Below are 21,894 nucleotides of genomic sequence, written 5' to 3' on the forward strand. Positions count from 1 at the left end.
ATTTTGTTCTTTCTAAGCTCAACATGGGGTGGTTGGGGGAAGGGTACGGCATGAAACCTAGGTTCTAGTGTTTTAGCTTTGCCGGCACAGGGAGTGTGTTAAAGCAGTACCCTCCTAGGTCCTGGTTGCCACTGGTGGCCTTCTTTGGGGGTGCAGCTTAGGTTTCCTGGAAGGCAAAAATGGGACAATGACAGAGAGGGGCTGGGAGGCAGCGGTGGGATGTGTGTTGGGGGAGCTGGAAGCGTTCTCCTTGGACCCCAGTGATAAATGGACTGGGCTTCACCCAGTTCCTGAAAGGATGATGGCACCCACCGTGATGTCAGGCAGCCCTCCCCAGAGGGCTGTGACTGCAGGGACTCCCTGGCGGTCTGCGTGCTGGGACTCGGGATGACTATGAAAACTTTCGTGGCTTTGGTTTTTTAGTTGTTTTTTTTTTTTTAATTGTGTATATATTTAGTTTTACTTGAAAGAGATTGATCTATCGATTGATAATCCATCTGCTAGTTCATTCCCCAAATAGCTGCAATGGCCAGGGCTGGGCCAAGCTGAAGCCAGGAGCCTGGAACTCCATCCAGGGGTGGGTGCAGGGGCCCAAGCACTTGGGCCATCTTCCGAAGCTTTCCCAGGAGCATTAGCAGGGAGCTGATTGGAGTGGAATAGCCGAGATTCAAACTGGTGCTCCAGCATGGGGTGTTGGCCTCACAGGCTGAGGCTTAACCTGGCCCCTGGGTTGTCTTCTTGCTCCTGGTTTCATCTTCCTTTCACTTTGCTGGGTACAGTCATAGCCACATGTGGATATTTTGCTGTCAAAACAAAGGGATTTGTAGGGTTGGGTAGGCCTCTAGACCAGTTTTGAAAAATTATTTTCACAGTTCCCAGGGATCTCTGTGTCGGATTAAAGACATAAAAAAGCCAGTGAACAGCAGTATCTAAAAGCAAACTCACGTACCCATGAGAGCTCAGAATTGGTAGTTTGCGACATGGAGGGGCAGGGGAACTTTCAGCCGGCAGAAACCCCTGTCAGCAGTGACCTGGTGCGGACGCGGTGTGTCAAAAGTAGCTGCTGACAGCGGGAGCCCAGAACAGTGACTGCCAGTGCCTGTGCCTGGGACCCCTCAGCGCTAGAGGCCTGCAAGCCAGGTGAACATCAATGTGTAGGTGGGATGGATAATGTGTCTTCATGTGTGGTACCCTCTGTGTTTCCATGGAGAAGCTCTTAGGACCAATGCATTCCGAAGCGTTTAATTTCGAAGTTCACGTGGCTTTCGGCCACTGTGCGTTTTCTGAATCAGCAGACAAGTAGTACAGAGACAAAGCACTGATGTAACAGGGCACCCTACTCAGGAAGGCTGAGAACACCGATAAATAAAGAGAGCGGTCTTTGATACTTATCTGAAATGCCAGCCTGGAGCAAATAAAGTGACGAGATTTGACCTGTGGGCAAGAGGTTCCTGAAAAGCAATGTGAGTGAAGGGCGGGAGGAGGGCCAATGATGGGAACAAAAGCAGATCTTTCAGCTGCTGCACTTTTTTAGCAGCCCCGTCCCACATCGAGAAATGCTTTATACCTCTTGCCCACAGTCCTCGTACATACAAGTGTCTCAGTAACTGAAGCCAGATTTTGTGAACCAGAGCTTATCCTTACCATGTATGATGTACTGATACTTTACCTTACCCCATTTCTTTTTTTTTTTTTTAAGATTTATTTATTTATTTATTTGAAAGAGTTACACAGAGAGAAGAGAGGCAGAGAGAGAGGTCTTCTATCTGATGGTTCATTCCCCAGTTGGCTGCAATAGCTGGAGCTGCGCCAGTCTGAAGCCAGGAGCCAGGATCTTCTTCCAGGTCTCCCATGCAGGTGCAGAGGCCCAAGGACTTGGACCATCTTCCACTGCTTTCCCAGGCCATAGCAGAGAGCTGGATCGAAAGTGGAGCAGCTGGGACTCGAACCGGCACCCATATGGGATGCCTACACTGCAGGCAGTGGCTTTACCCACCACAGTACCGGCCCCACCCCATTTCTTTTTAAAAAATGCTCATCTGGTTCTATTAAGTGGATCTCAAAACCCACAGTTAAAAATCCTGGATTTATGGGGCCGGCCTTGTGGTATAGCAGGTTAAGTTGCTGCCCACTACCCTGGCATCCTGTATCAGAGTGCTGGTACGAGTCCCAGCTGCTCTGCTGATCCAACTCCTGGCTCCCACTGGGAAGGCAGCGGAAGATGGTCCAAATGTTTGGGTCCCAGCTACCCACGTGGGAGACCTGGATGGAGCTCCTGGCTTCGGCCTAGCTCAGCCCCAGCTGTTGGTGGCCATTTGGAGAGTGAACCAGAGGATGGAAGATCTCTTTGTCTCTTCCTCTCTCTGTCACTCTGCCTTTCAAATAAATGAAATAAATCTATTTAAAAAATAAGAAGCAACCCTGCCTTATAATAAGTGTTTGGATCTATATTCCCCACTAAGCACTGTTACTTGGTCTTTTTTGCTCAGTGTTGTTGCCCCAAGCATCCACAGGAGTGCTTCCTGTTCATGGTTCAACATTGCATTCATTCACTCATTGATTCACTGAACCAGTTCATTTTGCAGATGTAAACACTGAGGCCAAGAGAGAAGTGTGACATCATCGAATTCCAGATGTGGTTCGTTATGCTGGGACAAGCGCTTATCTCGATTCTCACACCAGTGCTTGACATTTGCTTTAGACTTCTCTGGTTCTGGCTGCTATAGAACAGGTTACTCATTCAAGGCATGACGTAGGCCAGGGTTTTGCCGTGGGGGTAGTTTGTTGATTCTTTATGTGCTACTGGCCCTGAACATTCCATTCCATCTTTGCCGTGTGGGTCAGCATCAGGGGCTCCCAGCTGGAGTCCTTTGTTGCAGTTTTTTTCTTCCATTCCAGGAACATCTGAAAGGATCATTTCCCAAACGTTATTTGCGTAAGATCTCTCTTCCTCCTAAGAATTTTCTTACGCACAGGAAAACAGCCCTAACTTATAACACCTTTAGTTATTTCTAGTGACTTCAGGAAGTAGGGGCAATTTTTTAAAATCTGACATTTTAATGCTCTCTTGGTTAAAACTCTAAGAAGACTGAAACACCAAAGTGAAAGCCCTTCATTCACAATTCTTTTCATTCTTTTACCTTTGTTTAGAAAATAAGTATTATTTATTTGAGTGACAGAGAGAGAAAGAGACAGACACAGAGAGAAAGAGGTCTATCTTCTGTCTGCTGGTTCACTCCCCAAGTAGCTATAATGGCTATGGCTGGGCCAGACTGAAGCCAGGACAGGAACTCAGTATCTGAGTCTCCCACATTGGTGGCAGGGGCTTAAGTACTTGGGCCATCTTCCACTGCTTTCCCAGGTCCATGAGTGGGGAATTGTATCAGAAGCAGAGCAGCCTGGACTTGAACCAGAACTATGATATGGGATGTTAGTGTAGCAGGTGGCAGCTCAGCCCCTTGCCCTGCAATGAATTTTACTCCATGTCATCTTCACTTGTTTTTAGGGAAGTGAAGATCACTTCTGCAGTTTTTCATGATTGCAGAGGTCTTCAATAGCAGACCCAATAAAATCCTGAGCAGAGCTGACGAGCAGGAGACCTTCTTGATTCTCAGGGAGGACATGAGAAGATGGAGAGGGCCCCTTCCAGGGGTCCCCAGATCTCTCCCTGCCTGACACTGATTTCTGTTTAGTGGCGTGTCCCAGTTGCTAGATGTACCCTGGAATTTTGGGGAAAGGAAGGTGGAATGATGGGAAGAAGACGTGGCTCTGAAGTAATTGACACCCCACCCCCGCCGCCTTAAAAAGTAGAAAGAGACTTAAGGGTCGCTTTACGAATATCTGGAAGGGGCAACGAAAGCATTTAAGAAACTCAGGTGTTCTGCCTTGGAGATCTTTTTCTCCCTCCTCCACTCTGTGAAGTGAAGGCTTGGCGGTGACCTTGCTTCTGGGGTGGGGACAGGTGCTGCTCAGGATCCTGCTTGCTCTGCTGGATCCCTGGCTCTCAGGCCCTCCTCCCCTTTTTGCCTTACTGCTTACCCCCTCCTCTCCTCCTGTCTCTGTGCCCCGGTAATAACCCCTGACCTCAGCTCATTAAGCTCTAGGGGCTCCTTCCTCTTCCCTTAGATGGAGTGGATCAAGTTCCCTGCTGCCTCAACTACAGTTACTGGTATCTGCCCTCAGGTTTTCCTCTTCTCACCGTGGATAAATACGGGAAAATATCAGCCTCAAGAATCGAGTGCGTTCGTGGCCCAGGCTGCCGCGTCCCTGTCTCTGGAAGGTGGATGGTGTCAGAAGGCTGGTGTCTGCTGGCTGAGTCCTATTAGATGCTCCCTTGCCTTCAAGCTTATTTCTCAACCTCGGGTGGTTTTGCCTGCAGGCATTATTCACTGTCCCTGCTGGATGTGACATCTCAGGGTGGAGGCCTAAGGGTGCTATACCGAAAATGCACAGGTCTGACCTCACCATGGACAGTCAGTCACCCAGCTCCAAATGTCCTTCAGGCTGTGGTTGGGAAGCTGTTCTTACCTGACTCCAGCGCTTTTCCTGTCTCCTGAAGTGAACCAACATGGTGTGGGTACCTCCAAACATTCCTCCCACATCTGAGATTTGTTAACAATTCAGAAACAACAAAGAACCTCAAGCACAAACTTACACGGGAAAAAATATCTCGGTCTTGTGATCTTCGTGGATATTATCCCTAAATGACTTTGAAGTATATGTCATCTCCTTTTATGTCCCTGGATTAAAAAAAAAAAAAAAAAAAAGAACGTGCATTTCCTCTTGAGTGTGCTTTAAATGAAACAATGCTAGAGACTGAAGTTTTTCATTCCTGCTCTGGCCTTAAAGCCAGGTGGTCACTTTGAAGACTGTGTTAGGGAGGTGTACGCAGTTGTGCAGTTTTATGTTCCAGAGAAGGTCCTAGGACTCAATTATACGTTAGCAAACTCTTTCTTGGATAGACAGTGTTAACATACCGATCAGAAGCAGGTGTCTTGGGCTTCTTTCCTGTCATCTTCTTCCCCCTTAGTTGAGCTTTCTTTAGGGGATACTATGATATTACATCATATTCCTTCTGTAACAGCCCTTGTGCCCTGCCCATATAGCCTGGTGTGTTTGTGTTCTCACTTTCTCTGTGGCACAAAGTTAGGTGACCTGCTCCAACCTTTGCATAGATGACATCAGAGATAGAAGTTGTATTTCTTTAGAAAAGTGTCTATTTTCAATTGAAAAACCTTTATAAAGAAAGGTAAAAGTGCAAGTGTCCTACATAAAATAAACGGGGATGTAAGGTGGACAGTGAAGCCACAGTGGATTCTTCTCTCATTTCCCTGTAATCCAGCTGTGTACACCTGTAATTCATTTACCCAGAGAGTGTTAATGAGCATCTTCTGTGTGCCAGGGATTATAGCACGCAGGCCAAGTGTTGGTCAGTTGTGGCTGGGTCCTATACAGTAGACGTGGCACCCAGGTTGGACCTGGAGGCAGGGCCTGTTTCTCTGCCCGAGTCATGAGGTCTGCGGGAAGTCCTTCAAGAACAAGAGACTTTTAAACTGACAGTGAAATGAATGGAATATAGATCTAGGGAGAGAAAATAACATATATGAAGACACAAGAAAAAGCATGTTTTGGAAAGAGGTGTTAGAGGTGACTACATGGAACTGTGAATGTGATTAATGCCACTGAATTGAACACTGAAAATTGTGGTTAAAATCATATGTATTAATCTTACTTATTTTAGATTTATTTATTCATTCATTGAAAGATTGAAGGAGAGGGCAGAGGGGAGAGAGGGGGTAGAAGAGAGAAAGAGAGAGAGAGAGAGAGAGAGAGAGAGAGATCTTTGATCAGCTGGTTCACTCCCCAAACGGCTACAATAGCTGAGGCTGGACCAGGCTGAAGCCCAGAGCCCGGAGCCTGGAGCTCCATCCAGATCCCCAGCATGGTGGCAAGGGCCCAAGTCCCTGGACCATTTCCGGCCGCTTTCCCAGGTGCAATGACAGGGAGCCGGATCAGAAGTGGAACAGTGGGACTTGAACCAGTGCTCTAATATGGAATACAGCTTGACCTACTGTGCCTCAACACCAGCCCCTGATGAATTCTATAGTCCTGTTCATCTGTATTCGTTTCCTGGGGCTATCCTAACAAAACTGGGAGGCTTTAAACAGCAGAAATACTCCTGTCTTTCAGTTCCAGAGGCATGAAGTCCTAAGTCCTGGTGATGTCAAGTCCACAATCTCTCTGAAACAGTAGGGAGAGCCTTCCTTGCCTCTTTATGGCTTTTGGTGGTTGCTTGCACTCTGTGGCATTCCTTGGCTGGTAGCTACCGCACTCCATCCTGTTCCTGTGTCATTACAGTCATCCCCCTGTGTCTGTACACGTGACATTCTCCCACTGGGTCTCTGTTCAGATTTCCTTCTTAGAACCCTAACTATTGGATGAGATCCAGTATGAACAGTATAACCCCATCATTTTTTTTTTTTATTTTATTTTTGACAGGCAGAGTGGACAGTAGAGGGAGACAGAGAGAAAGGTCTTCCTTTTTGCCGTTGGTTCACCCTCCAATGGCCGCCGCGGTAGCGCGCTGCGGCCGGCGCACCGCACTGTTCTGATGGCAGGAGCCAGGTGCTTATCCTGGTCTCCCATGGGGTGCAGAGCCCAAACACTTGGGCCATCCTCCATTGCACTCCCTGGCCACAGCAGAGAGCTGGCCTGGAAGAGGGGCAACCGGGACAGGATCGGTGCCCCTACCGGGACTAGAACCCGGTGTGCCGGCGCCGCAAGGCGGAGGATTAGCCTGTTGAGCCACGGCGCTGGCCCTAACCCCATCATTTATTTTTAAAATTTTTCTTCTTTCTTTTAAAGACTTATTTATTTGAAAGGCAGAGTTACAGAGAGGCAGAGGCGGGGATGGGGGATATCTTCCATCCATGGGCTCACTCCCTAGATGGCCACAATGGCTGGAGCTGAGCTGATCAGAAGCCAGGAGCTGCTTCTGGGTCTCCCACATGGGTGCAGGGGCCCAAGGACTTGGGCCATCTTCTACTGCTTTCCCAGGCCATAGCAGAGAGCTGGATCAGAAATGGAGCAGCTGGGACTCGAACCAGCTGCAGGTGGCAGCTTTACCTGCTATACCACAGCACTGGCCCAGTAGAACCCCATCTTAATTTGATTGTATCTGCAAAGGCCATTTCCAGATAAAGATACATTCACAAGTCCTGGGAGTTAGGAAAGTTGAACATTTCTTTTAAGTGGATGTGTTTCAATTCATAGCGCTAATTTCAAAGCTCGTGCTTGTCTCTTTTTCTACTCTTTAAAAAAATCTCTGCCCCGTTTCTTTATCTTAATACAGTGAACTGTTTCAAGTAATTAATCTAAACATTCTTTTGAGATCTAAAATTGTATGAAAATGGCTAAAATGTTTTCATTGACGCTCAGAGGAGATCTTGAAGGGAAAACAAGTGGTCTCAACTGGAATGAGGGCCGAGGATGAAGAACTGAAGGGGAGAGGGGCTCGCTCTCCTGGGGGCTGCACCTGTAGCGCCCAGGCAGAGGAGCAGAGTGGGACCACCAGACTCTGGGCTGGTTCACTGGGCACTCTCAGTTTCTCCAGGAATGGCTCTCCCCTGCTTTCCTCAATTGAAATTTGTGGAAGAATGTGTCAGTAGGTGGTTGTGCCTGGGAAGAGAAACTGGCTTTGATGAAATCTTTAGCTAATAAATCAGCTCAAATAACATATCGGTTCACAGTTGCTGTGCTTTGGGCACTGTGTATTCTGAAATGAAAAGATGAGGAAGTGACATCAGGACTTTATAGCCCAGAGCTGGAGCCACGGAGACTGGAGTTTAGGACCGAGCGGATCCCCTTCTTCCTCACTGGAAGCCGGTTTCTCTCTCCTCCTCTCCACCACCCTCCCTCACACCGCATCCTCACCTCCCCACTGAAGCTGTGGCCTGAGCCTTTTACCCTGCTCATGTTACTCTTGAGCTCTCTGTAGTATCCTGTTTCTTTAAATCTAAGCCACCTCAGGCCATAAGAGAGACTGTTCTTTTGTCTTTCATTAAAGGGGAAAAAAATGCTGCCAGTTAAAAGGCAATGATTTATTGCCACTTAATACTTTTAATTTTTTGCTTATAGAAATTCTTTTAAATTTGTTCAGATGTGTATTCTGACCATAACACTCCTATGTATTTTTGTAAACATGAAGACATATAAAAATTATACATACTTATGGGGTACCATATGATGTTTTGATACATATATATTGCTAAATATACTTTGATAAAATATATTTGTTATATTTAGAGTAAAAGAGTTAACATTTTCCAAAACACCATTGTCTTACTTGAATTAACTTTTCACCTAGGAGTACTCTATACTATTTATTTTTTCTCATGCAAAATGGCTGTTAGACAACCTTTCTTAAAAGGAGGTATAGGCCGGTGCCGTGGCTTAACAGGCTAATCCTCCGCCTTGCGGCGCCGGCACACCGGGGTTCTAGTCCCGGTCGGGGTGCCGGATTCTATCCCGGTTGCCCCTCTTCCAGGCCAGCTCTCTGCTGTGGCCCGGGAAGGCAGTGGAGGATGGCCCAGGTGCTTGGGCCCTGCGCCCGCATGGGAGACCAGGAAAGGCGCCTGGCTCCTGGCTTCGGATCGGCGCGATGCGCTGGCCGCAGCGGCCATTGGAGGGTGAACCAACGGCAAAAAGGAAGACCTTTCTCTCTGTCTCTCTCACTATCCACTCTGCCTGTCAAAAAAAAAAAAAAAAAAAAAAAAAAAAAAGAGGTATATAAGTAGATTTCGGATTTTCTGAGTCACACTTACTTTGCAATTATTGAAGGGTGTTTGCGGGTGATTAAGCAACTATGGCAAAATGAGTCTTTGAGAACCAGTTATACAATGCATCTCAAGTTCAAAGATATAAAATGTAAAAGTGTATCTTTTAAAAAGTATTTATTTGAAAGGCAAGGGGCCTTGACAGCCAGCCAAAGAGCTTCATCTGCTTCGTCACTCCCCAAATGCCCACAACAACTGGGGCTGGCCCAGGCCAAAACCAGGAGCCAGGAACTCAATCCAGGTCTCTGATGTGGGTGGCAGAGACTCAAGTACTTGAGCCATCCGTGCTGGCCCCTGGGGTGTGCATTAGCAGGAAGCTGGAATCAAGAGAGGAATAAGAATTCAAACCCAGACACTCCGATGTGGGATGTAGGGTGTCGTATCTGCTGTACTAAATGCCCGCCCCTAGAAACACGTCTCAGGATGGGCGTGGTGCTGCTCTTCTCCAGTCTCACCCCTGAGACACAGGGGCTGACACCTGGGCAGTCAGAGGTTGGGCAGCCCGGCTGAGAGCTCAGGCTGTCCCCAGTCCACGCCACCCTCCACCCTACTGCTGGAGGGACTTTTTCACAGACATGGCTAGATTTGTCACTCCCCTTTTTAAAAGTCTTCAGGGAATACCATGGATGGAACTGAAGACAGGTTGCAGTCTGCACAGCTAGAGGAAGCATTACGGAGGTGACAAACTGTTAACCCAGTGGAACAAGTTGTCATCCATTTTCAGGCACTTAAGTTCCCTAGTTCATTGACTTGATTTCTCTCGTGCTGTGTGTGAGTTGCTGGCCGGGGATCCCTGCAGGTTCTCATAGCCTTGGAGAAGTGAGAGTCTCAGCTGCCTTTCCTTGTTCTGCCCTCACACTGGTTTTTCTGTATGAAAAAGTACACGTGCAGGAGCAAGAGTTCAGAGTGAGACCCATGTGTTAATCTCGGTTTTTGAGTTTGGGCAAGCTGTGTCACCTCAAAGAACCACAGTTTCCTAGTGGGAATAAATACTACTCCCTTCATCCGGTATTGGCTGTACGGTGTTCTGCTTAGTTCTGTCTTTATGGGATAACGTGTTGTTAAAGAAAAAGTTATTTAGTGACTCTTGTTAAAGCTTGGTGAGGAGGACTTTATTGTGGACTATTGCCATAGGGGTGGGGACCACTGCAAAGGGCTCCCTGCAGGGAGAGACACTGGGTTTATTATTTGAAAAGATTCACTTATTATTTGAAAGGCAGAGTACAGAAAAGAGAGATCTTCCATCTATTGGTTCACTTCCTAAATGCCCACAGCAGTCAGGGCTGGGTCAGGCTGAACCAGGAGCCCAGAACTCCAGCTTGGTATTCCCTTATGGGTAGCAGGAACCCGAGTAATGGGGCCATCAGCTGATGCCTCCCAGGTGCATTAGCAGGAAGCTGGATCTGAAGCAGAGGAGCTGAGACTCAAACCAGTACTCCAATATGGGATATGATGTCCCACGTAGTGGCCTATCCCATTGAGCCATAATACCAGCCCCAAAAGGTTAGGTTTAAACCAGAATACAGCAGGGCAAGTGGGGATTGATAGCCTAGGGACAGGGTGAGGGTCAGTGAATGGAAAATCACTAAGAGGAACATAAGCAATGATGTTTTCTTGTTGGGTCGGCCAAGGTGATCAGACAGTGCCTGGAAGTTAGTGGAGACTGTGAGGAAACAGTGAGATAGGGAAGATGGAGACTTTTGACTAAACTGACTTAGCAAGGCTCTTTTGGCTAAAACTGAATTGTATAAGAAAATACAGAGAAGGGCCAGTACTGAGTCAAGTGTGACCAAGCAAAGAAAGTTTCCCCTTGTATAATGGGTATTTAAGACTACAGTATGTACCAGTCATGATTTCTTTCTCTTCTGTGTCCTTTAGAAATAGCTTTCCACCGATTCTGAGTAGAAGCAGTAAAATTAAGGAATGAACAAGTAAGAATATTGGGGATTATTTATTACCTAAAATAATTGGTAAAATGTTCCCATTTGCCACCTTTTGTGTTGTGAATGAAAAATTAATGTCATTGCCCCGAAGTCAGACTCTTCTTTCATACTAAATACTTTTCTGTCACTAAATGTGCAGGACAAGATCTAGAAAAACAGGGAAAGCTTGTGTTCCCCATGTTATAGAAGTATTGTGTATGTTGCAGAAGTCTTTATGTATTTGGAGCACCTAGTTCAGGTTTGGATGTAAGTAGAGTGTACTGAACGCTGGTGGTTGTGGTCATAACTGTCATGCTTTGCTGGTGATATTTGTGTTCTTTTCTATCTTTTTCATCAGTTGATTATCTTAAACTATACCTTTATGAGAGAATGATCCAACATGGGAAGCAGGATATGCAGCAGACTCATAGAATGACAAAAGCCCTAAACAGCACTCTGGCCTCAGAATCAGCCCTTAAGGCATTTAGATCCGGCTAAAAAGCCCATGAGTGTTTCTCAGGCATGGAAAGCCAAGATACTGTGGCAAAAAAAAAAAAAAAAAAAAAAAAAAAAAAAAAAAAAAAAAAAAAAAAAACCTAAATGAAAGATCTCTGTGAGTGAGATCCCAGTGGAAAGAAGGGGCCATCAAAAAAAGGAAGTACCTTTCTCTGAAGGGAGGAGAGAACTTCCATTTTGATCATGGCCTTGTCTAGATAATGTCAGAGTTTGTGAACTCAAGAGGCTTCCATAGCCTTGGCAGCTCATGACAAGAGCCTCGGATGATCACTGACATCATAAATAAGAGTGTCAATTGTTAAATCAACAGTAGGAGTCACTGTGCACTTGCTCCTCACGTGGGACCTTTGTCTTTAATGAGTTGTGCTATGAGAATTAACAGTAAAACTTGTCTTCAAACAGTACTTTATACGTTGAGTGTCAGTGTGGGTGCAAACTGTTGAAATCTTTACTTAGTATAGAGTTGGTCTTCTGTATATAAGATAATTAAAAATTAATTTTAATGAATGGGATGGGAGAGGGAATAGGAGGTGGGACGGGAGTGGGGGTGGGAGGGTGGGTATTGGCGGGGAGAAGAACCAATATATTCCTAAAGCTGTACCTATGAAATTTATATTTATTAAATAAAAGCTCTCAATAAATAAATAAATAAACAAGCAAGCAAGCAAGCTACACCTTTAGATGTTAATATTGATGATTTGCTGCCACCTACAGGTTAATGTTTGAAAAGCAAACATGGCATTGCCAACCTTCTGGAATACTGTATATAAAATCTCAAGGCCATCTTGGCAATACTGAAGCCAACTGTGGACAATCCTGTTGTCCCTTTTTCTGAGACATTTCTTTTCCTTGGTAACCTAACACTTGGATAGTATCAGAATCCTCTTAAATTATTTTTGGAAATGGGCAACATGCCTAAAGCATTATTAGCAATCAGATATCATGTTTTTCCTCTTGTTTAAATAAATTTGCAAAAGTAATATTTATTAAAAAGAATGATAGAGTCGTAGCTGCTTAAAACCTTGTTTGGCAGTTGAGTTTTATTTTTTGCTTCTGACTAATTTTTTCTGACTATTTTTTTGCTTTGTACTAATTGGGGAATTTGGGAGTTCTGTGCAAAATATTAAAATTATGTAAATTCATAGGTAATTGTGCTTTGCTTCTTTGTGTTGCTTTATATAATTGTTCCTTGCATGCTTGTCTCCTGTCCTCAATCTCATAATCCACCCTAGAAGTTATATTGACAAGCACACACAGGTCCTTGGAAGTGGTTTTTGATGGAATATGGCACAGCATCTGGTGCATGGTTTGATTTGGCTCGTGCTGAAATGAAAGGTGCCAGTGCCAGGTAGCAGGAAATGGCTCCTGTAAGGCTTGTGTGCTAACCCAAGCAGGTGAAGTGTGCTTTGATGACTGTAAGGAACTACATAAGGATTTTAAGCAGGAGAGTGACATGATCAGATTTCTGTTATGGAAATATTTCTTGGACAGTCCATTCAAAGATATTTTAGAGAATTGCAGAAGCAATGTATTCATTGAGATTTTCTGTCTCTTGATTGTACCTATCTGGTGTCATCTGTGTGTTCAAAACCTTAATCAGATTCTGTTTGCCAGTCCGATCTGTGATTTTTGAACTGTCTTATTTACCTTGTATGTCTTTGACAGTTGTGTGGCCACTTTCCAGGTAGGCATTGTTTTGCTACTGTTGCACTGGTAATTATTGTTATCATAATTGTTCCTGCATTAAGCACAGAACATACAGTAGATGCTATCCTAAATGCCTTTGTAACCTGTGCACTGTCTGTTACGACTCCACTAGCGCACTCACTGCCTCACTGCCCTTGTGCTGTGGCAGTGCTGGCTGCCTGTTCCACAGGGTGGTTCAGCTCTCCTTCCTTTTTTCTCTCTGCCCGTTGAGTCCATCGCCTGCTGCCTGGCATCTTGCTTTGGGCAAACATCACCTTGCCTGCGTGGCTGATCTTGCACTTCTCAAGAATGGTCATGGGGAGCGTACACTGTGACCTTGACATTGACGGGTAGAAAGAGGCCAGGAGCAGGGAGAGGAGGAACCCTTCCCTGGCTCCCTCTGCAAAACGCCTGCTTGTCAAGGAGGCTGCAAAATCCCCGACCTATGACGTGGGAACAGATGGCAGACTGTGGCTGGAATAAGGCAGGAGGGGTCAGCAAGCACTTGCCTCAGCTGTAACATTTAAAAGGACTCCAAAAAAACTCAATGATCACATACATTGTTTTTGAAAAGTTAAAATTAATGCAAAAAATGTCTCTGCTAGATAAAACGTCCAAATTTTAAAAAGACATTTAGTCACAGTGCTGTTTGTGCAGAACCATTTTGGAGACTGAAGCATTAAGAAAAAAATAACAATGCTGATTCTGTCTACCTAAAAATTTGGTATTTTGAGGGAGGGAGTCATGGCTGTGCATGGCCATTGCTTGGGATGCCCGAACTCCATATCACAGTGGTGGTTCGAGTTCTAGCTACTCTGATTCCGATCCAGCTGTCTCCAGATGCAGATAATGGCTCAAGTACATGAATTCCTCCCGACTACGTGGAAGACCCAAATTGATTTCCTGGCTCCTGGCTTTAGCCTGGCCTAGTCGCAGCTGTTGCGGTGATTTGAGGAGTGAACCAGTGGATGGAAGATCTCTCTCTGTCTCTATCTCTCACTCTGTCACTCTGCCTTTCAAGTAAATAAATAAGTCTTTAAACTTTTTTTGTAGGGGCTGGCGTTGTAGTGTAGTGGGTAAAGCCGCTACCTGTGATGTCAGCATCCTATATGAGCACTGCTTCATTTCCTGGCTGCTCCAGTTCTGATGCAGCTCCCTGCTAATACACATGGGAAAAGCAGTGGAGGATAGCCCAAGTGCATGGGGCCCTGCACCAATGTGGGAGACCTGGATGAAGCACCTGGCTTCAGTGCGGCTCAGCCCTTCAGGAGTGAACCAATGGATGGAAGATCTCTCTCTCTCTCTCTCTGTCTCTCTCTGTCTCTCTCTGTTTCTCCTTCTGTCTCTGTAATTCTGTCTTGCAAATAAATACTCTTTAAAACAATTCATTTTGAGTTTTGTTTATCATGGATTCTTTGAAGTAGCTTTGATTTTTTTTTTTTAAATTGCGTTAAAGTATTATTTACACCTAGTTTTTCTGATTTCCCGCTTTGATTTTGCAAACAAGGTGTGAAGGCCTTGCTGATCTCATCTTGGCCTTGTGGATGGGGTTGGGCAGGAAGAGAGGGGAGACTTGAGAGGCAGCCATACCCCTGCTGGCCATTCCCTGGAAATGCAGAATTCTTCTCGATGGGCTGGGTCACAGGGGACTGAATATAGTAGGTTGGCCTTAAATAACACAGAACCTCTCTGCATGAGTGTGTTAGGGTTTTTTCTTTTTGTTTTGTTTTTATTAGGGGTATCTGGCTGTAAGGTTTGCTACCTCCACTAGCCAATGGAAGGAGATGGAAGAGAGTTTCTTTCGGGCTTGGCACTTGTTGGGTGGTGGCCTCTTCACTGCGGTTTAAGTGTTGGATTGGTCATCACAGGAAGCCGCTCCCCCTTGTCTGTATGGGGGAGCTTGGAGGTTCGCTGGTCCAGCGCTCTCTTGCTCTGTGGTAACCGCGTTGTGACAGAGTACAGACCGCACCGGCAAGCAGGCTGTATTTTCTGAGTCTGTGTTTTGGCAGGGTCTGAGATGGTGGCTTTAGGTGCTGGCCCAGACTTTTCTGGGGTCCTTCCCTTGTAGTGCCAGGTTGCCTGCAGGTGCAGAGAGGCGGTGTGTGGCTCTAACCCGTTCAGCTCTATTCCAGCAGGGAGCAACCTGAAGAGAGTGTTCCTCTACCTTCTCACACTACAGACTTTATTTTCAATCCCCACAAAGGTCTGTTGAGGACGGACACGGTGCCCGAGGAAGCAGAAGATGCCGCGGCCACCATCAGTGCCACCGAGACGCTGTCTGAGGAGGAGCAAGAAGAGCTGAGAAGGGAACTCGCCAAGGTACAGAAGTCTCCCCTATGAACTTCTTGTTCTGCACTGAAAATGTACACTTGCTTGTGCTTCCAAAGCTTACAGTAATAGCATGGAGTCAGTCCCGGGGGCGGGAGGGTGGGGGAGTGCGGGGAAGAAAGCACCACGTGTTTTCTTGTCCTGGCTGCCCTAAGTTGGGAAGGGCAGAGAGAAGAGTGTGGTGTCTGTTTTTATGTGGGAAGGTGATTACGTGGGTCAGTGGATCTGAGGAGCAGGGTGTGATGGGGGGGGGGGGGGAGGGAGGATGCACTTGGCTCTCCAGCTGCCTCCGTGCCTGTGCTGAGATGGGCACTTCTGAGCCTGCTCCGCCTCCCTCCCTCACTTCCTTCTTTCTGAACTTCCATCCTTCCATGAAATTCACACAACATACAGTTTAGCATTTTAAGGTGCGCAGCTCAGTGATATTTAGCACATTTACAGTGTGGTGCAACTGGCACCTCTGTCAAGTTCCAAACATTTTTCTTCACCGCAGAGAGACCCTTGTACTCAGTAAGCAGTCACTCCTCAGTACCCCCCACCCCACCCTGCCCCCACCGCACCCTGGCGATAGCCGATCTGCTTTCCGTCTGGAATAGATTTCACTGTTCTCTGAATCTCCCACGTAATGCAATCATGCAATATGTGGCCCTGTTGTATCCGGCTTCTTTCATTCACCACAGAGTTTTTGAGGCTCATCCGTGTGTAGCATGTGTTAGTACTTCATCGCTTTTGTTTTTTTTAAAGAATTACTTATTATTTGAAAAGCAGAGTTAGAGAGAGAGAGAGAAAGCGATCTTCCATCTCCCAGTTCATGCCTCAGATGGTTACAATGGCCAGGGCTAGGCCAGGCAGAAGCCAGGAACCCAGAACTCCATCCAGACCTCTGACATTGGTGGCAGGGGCCCAAGCACTTGGGTCATCTTGACCTGTTTTCCCAGGTATGTTAGCAGGCTGCTGGATCAGAAGTATGACAGCCAGATCTTGAATCGGTGCCCTATTATGGGATACTGGCATTGTAGGCAGTGGCTTAACCCGCTATGCCACAGTGCTGGCTCCAGTACTTCATTACTTTTTGTGGCTGAATTATGTATGTATCTACATATTTTGTTTATTCAGATTCATCCACTGATGGACGTTGAGGGTGTTTTCTACTTTTTGAGTCTTGTGGATAGTGAGCTAGGAACACTTATATACAAATAATTAAAAGACTAGTTTTAGTTCTTTTGCGTATATACTTAGAAATGAACTTGCTTTGTCATGTGATTCCATGTTTAACTGTTTTTGGGAAATGCCAAAGTGTTTTTGATAGCAGTGACACTATTTTACATTTTTATATTTTACATTACCAATTCTGGCATTGCAAGCAGCACTAAATTTCATGGCATGAGGCCAGCATTGTGATGCAGTGGGTTAAGCTGCTGCCTACAGCTCCAGCAATCCCCTATGGGCGCTGTTTCTGTGCTCTGATTTGGGATGTGGCTGTCCCAAGCACACCTTTACTGCTGTGCCAAATACCCACCCGCAAACGTACCTTTAATTCCATTTCTCCGTGAAATTTGTGAAATCCCCTTGAATGTTGTTCTTAAAGGCCATGTTGCCTTTGAAATCATAGAGATGTTGTGCATGTCAAGGCTGAGAAAATGTCTTTCCAACAGTCTAAGAGAAGCATTTGTAAAGATTTTAGGAACTCAGTGTTTCAATGTCCTGGTGTAAGACATCTTCCCTCGGTGGGGTGTGTGTGTTTCTGAGTCTCCCCTTCCTCTGTTTTCCTGACTTCGCCTTTTCTTGTACTCTTTCTCCTTTCATCATAGCTTCTGCTACAGTTGGTTTCCTCGCGTCTCTGTGAACGTTCCCAGTCTCACGCTCTCACTGTGCCCCAGCTGTACCTCAAGGCTTCTTTCTCAGAGTCTTTCCAGCTGCTCCTCCTAATGTTATCTCGGTCTCTCACAGCAGATTCTGGGTGATGCACCACTGGTTCTTGCCCACTGGGTAGGAGGCAGTACTTGGGTCAGGGACCTACTCTGCTGGGTCTGGTCAGTCAGGTAGACACGAATCTTCCCCCGGATTCTCAGGGGACGCATCTTGGTTTATTGTGGTTGTGGCATTGGCGCCTTCCAGGACTGACATACCCAGCATGAACAAATGTGAACTACATACAAAGGTTGGGTTTGGGTTTGGCTTGGTTGTATGTGTTTTGGTGGTGGTGGGGAGGAGATTATTTTTGAGATAGTGTAAAAATACGAGGTTTTGTGAGTGTTCAGGTAGGAATGTCTAGCCAGAAAGACAGACCCAGAATTCAGGAGAGTAGATGGTAAGCTCCTTCGAGTGTTAACCTGTGCAGAGTACATTTTGAGCTCTTAACTGGCTTGAGATAGCTGAGTCAGGAGTGTAGGAAGGGGGTGGAGGGTCAAGGACAACTCAAGTTGGGACAGTGAAGCGCTACCATGGAAGAGAACAGAGCTGCCCTAGAGGAGGGATCAGCATGGAAACAATCTGCTTAACAACACTACATACTGTCTTTAACACAGATGATTGAGTGGATCTTAAAGATGTAAGAATAGGCTGGCGCAGCAGCTCACTTGGCTAATCCTCCGCCTGTGGTGCTGGCACCCCGGGTTCTAGTCCCATTCGGGGCACCGGTTCTGTCCCGGTTGCTCTTCTTCCAGTCCGGCTCGCTGCTGTGGCCCGGGAGTGCAGTGGAGGATGGCCCAGGTCCTTGGGTCCTGCACCTGCATGGGAGACCAGGAGGAAGCACCTGGCTCCTGGCTTTGGATTGGTGCAGCACGCCGGCTGTGGTGGCTGCTTAGGGGGTGAACCAACGGAAGGAAGACCTTTCTCTCTGTCTCTCTCTCTCTCTCTCACTGTCTAACTCTGCCTGCCCCCCTCCCCCCCAAAAAAAAGTAAGAATAGCTATAGAATTTTCCGTGTAGTTTCGCTTTGATCACCTTAACTTACTCAATGACTTGCTGTATTCCTTCCTCTTCCCCCCTTTCTCATAGGTAGAAGAAGAAATCCAGACTCTGTCTCAGGTATTAGCCGCAAAAGAGAAGCATCTAGCAGAGATCAAGCGGAAGCTGGGAATCAACTCACTGCAGGAACTAAAGCAGAACATTGCCAAAGGGTGGCAAGACGTGACGGCAACGTCCGCGTATGTTCCCTGGTCATCCGTTTTCCTAAGAATGTCAAGGACACTTTTGCACCTTTTGTCTGGGGAGAGGAAGAAAAAGGGGCTGAGCATGTTACTGCCACTTTTCTTTGGATTGCAAAGGGCACCTCTTTCCCATTCTCAAGTGTGTCTGAGTCTTAGTTTCCCAGAGTGTTCTAGGGAATGGAGAGAAAACCAGCCCCACATATGAGCTGGAGAAATAAAATTCAAGTTCCAACATTGTTTCATAGTAGTCTCCCCGTATCTGCACTTTTGCTTTAAACCACAGTCTATAATATTAAATGGAAAATTCCAGCAGTAAACAGTTCAGAAGTTTTAAACTGCATGCCATTCTGAGTAGTGTGATGAAATCTCATGGCGTGCCATTGTGTTCTTCCTGGGATGGGAATCCTCTGTTTGTGCAGTGTATCCATGTTGTATATGCTGCTAACCTTAGTAGCTTAGTAGCTGGATAGGGGTAAACACAGCGTATCCAGGGTTTGGTATTATTCCAGGTTACAGGCATCCACTGAGGGTCTTAGAATGTATCCTCTGCATGTAAGGGGTGGGCCTCTGTATGATAACTTGCCAGATATGTGCAGTGTGTCATTTATTCATTTGGTTTTATTTATTTGAAAGGCAGACACACTGCCTCTCTCATCCCCTGATTCACTCTTGACAGCAACCAAGCGCTGAGCTAGGCAGAAGCTAGGAGCCAAGTACTTGAGCCACACGGGTGGCAGGGACCCAACTACTTGAGCCACTACCTGCCTCTACCTGCTCCCTCCCAAGAAGCGCCTTAGCAGGAAGTTGGAATTGCAAGCAGAGCCCTGACTCAAATGTAGGCACTCTGCTGTGGGATGCAGGTGTTCCAAGTAGCATCCTAACTACTGCAACAAATGCCCGTCCCACTTTTTTTTCCCCCTTTTGATCACCCGAATTACACAGCATTATTATAATGCAGTTTTGTTTCCCAACATAAGGTGCATACTTTTAGCAACAGATTCTGGGCATTCTCGGTTTTCAGTATTCAGTCCCAGGTGCCAAGCCGTGAACTTAGGAGTTGTCTTAAAGCTTAGCCATGGGCAGTGAGCTAACTGCTTTGGTCCACTTTCCTCCCGTATAGGTTGGCAGTGTGGAAACATGTAGAAAACTCTCCTTTCAGTTTATTGCAATAAGCACATCTGGTTTTGCTATTTGATCTTGCAAGTAAAATTACATTCATTTGTATAACGTGTGGATCTTATCCTTTTTGGTAGGTGCCGTTGTTTTCTGTTGTTTGTGTTTTTGCTTTTCCCTTTTATTCCTTGGTAGCTGGGAAGTGGGAAGTGATAAATTATACCCTTGTGTTACAGCAAATATCACATTAGGATCATTTAAAGTATTTTGTATACTCCAAGAGTTCAGCCAGTCTTTATTTGGTAGCTCCACAGACATGCATATTAAAAATACATCTTTATGTCCATAAAAGTCTGTGTAGTAAAATATAGATGAGCCCTACCTCTCCTGACCTACTTCTTGCTTAATTTTGGGAGATAAAGTTGTCACAGGCATCTGAGGAATTTAATGCATTTTGGTTTTGCTTGGCTTATCTGGGAAAGGGAGGAACAAGGGGTATTTCTTTCAGGTTCTGGCTCATTTTCATCCTTGTTTCATGGCTATTTGTAGCCTTTACCATGAATTCTTTGGCTCTGCCTTGATGGCCCCTGTCTGTTCAGCTAGATGAGTGCACAGCAGAAGACGGCACCTGATGTGATGGTTAAATTGAAGGGGATGTGGTACAGCTCCTCGATGGTCACGAAGGACTTCAGGGAGTTCTGAACAACACTTTTGTGTTTTTGAGAGCTCTCCAGCAGTTGTTCACCACTGCACTTGAAAAAAAAAAAAAAGATATTAGAGACGGCCTAATGTCTTCCTTTTTTTCCCATTTATCATTTCATGTAGATACAAGAAGACATCTGAAACCTTGTCTCAGGCCGGGCAGAAGGCTTCTGCTGCATTTTCGTCTGTTGGCTCGGTCATCACCAAAAAGCTGGAAGACGTAAAGTATGTCTTCGATTTTCCTTGCTCACCAGGTAGCCGGGGCTGATTGCAGGGTTGCTGTGGTTGCGTTTGTTTCCTGTCTTTGGCTCTAGGATCCTGATGCATTCGTTCTCCTCTGTTAAAGTCACAGAGGGCCGTCCTGTACAGCGCACCTCACTCGCATGCCTGACTTCTAGGCATAGCATCCTAACTTCAAAATGGCCATCTTAGGAGTCCATTTTCTAGATTACGTGAAAAATTCTGGTTTGTGAACTTTTGTGTCTTTTTAGTCCTTGATGGTACGAGGGTAAGTATGTGTCTGGTGGTTGCTAATTTGTGACTGGACAGAGCTTGGTGTCTTCCTGGGGATAAGTCCAAGAGCATTGAAGTGCACGCTTGGATTGAGAACCGGCTTCACATTCTGTGTGTGACATGTTTATACCATGGTTTGATTACAACGTGCTCATTTGTGCCCTAATTTGTACTAACCCGTAAACTATCTGCGTTCATGCTTAGGTGCAAATCTTGATTTTGAAGCTGTTGCTTTTTGTTTTGCATTTGTATTTTAGATGAGTCTGCAGAACTTTTCTTGCCTTTGTGATAAAACTACCTAGAAGAGCTTTTGTGCCTCCCTCCACTTGTGTGGACTAGACTAGTGCTGAAAATGACAAACGTGGCTTAAGTCAGCTGTGCTTCTGTTGGCATGCAAGATTTGTGTGTTGTTTAAATGCTCAGATTGCATGACTTTGTATTTTTCTTATGTGGGGAAATTAGATTTTACAAGAGAATTTTCTTTGTTGGGTAGGTTTGATTAATCAATGTACTTGTGTTATTCTTTGAACCAAAAGAATTCAATTCCTTGCTCACTGTATTTGGACTTTCATTCTAAACATGATGTAATAAGCGTAGCTTTCTTGAACCCTTTTGACATTGATATATATATATATATATACACACACACATTATATATGTATTATATATGTATCTGTTAGGTGCTCTCTTTGCTTTTTCTGCTGACTGAATTGTGTAGCACTTTAGAGTTCAGCTAAAACATGGTAAAAAAGTAGATGATGTAATTGTTTTAGATTTATCAGAACTTCTTTCTTTTTTAATGCTTACTCTGGCTTCTTCCAGATTGCAAGCTTTTTCACATTCGTTTAGGTAAGGAGAGTTTGACCCCTCACTGCAGCCTAGCAGTTGTGTGAGACCAGTGTGCAAAGATTAGATGCTTATGACGTGTTGGATGGTCGTGTTTGTCCACTCCTTAATTTTCTTGCATTTGGAGTATTTTTTTCCCCTAGTGCATTCCTAATTTCAAGGGAGGCTTCCTTGTATACCATGGGTAATGAGTAATTTAAAAGGAGAATTTGACACTGTGGTTCCAGGGATGTGGAAAAGATTTGTTTCTTTTTTCTCTTTTGTAAGAAGAAGCAGCTTTACC

At 45.6% G+C, this 21,894-nt stretch overlaps 1 protein-coding gene across 3 annotated transcripts in view; it reads left to right on the forward strand.

The window, feature by feature from the left end:
- The window catches only part of TPD52 (tumor protein D52), a 266,195-nt gene that overhangs the window by 82,236 nt on the left and 162,065 nt on the right, over positions 1-21,894 (forward strand). For all 3 annotated transcript variants that reach the window (XM_062188320.1, XM_062188322.1, XM_062188319.1), the window contains exons 2-4: positions 15,162-15,277; positions 18,286-18,434; positions 20,376-20,477. In XM_062188320.1, the coding sequence (XP_062044304.1) occupies positions 15,162-15,277; positions 18,286-18,434; positions 20,376-20,477 (367 nt within the window). The remainder of the gene's footprint in view (positions 1-15,161; positions 15,278-18,285; positions 18,435-20,375; positions 20,478-21,894) is intronic.

Source organism: Lepus europaeus, chromosome 4, assembly GCF_033115175.1.
Source record: "Lepus europaeus isolate LE1 chromosome 4, mLepTim1.pri, whole genome shotgun sequence".
Lineage (NCBI taxonomy): Eukaryota > Metazoa > Chordata > Mammalia > Lagomorpha > Leporidae > Lepus > Lepus europaeus.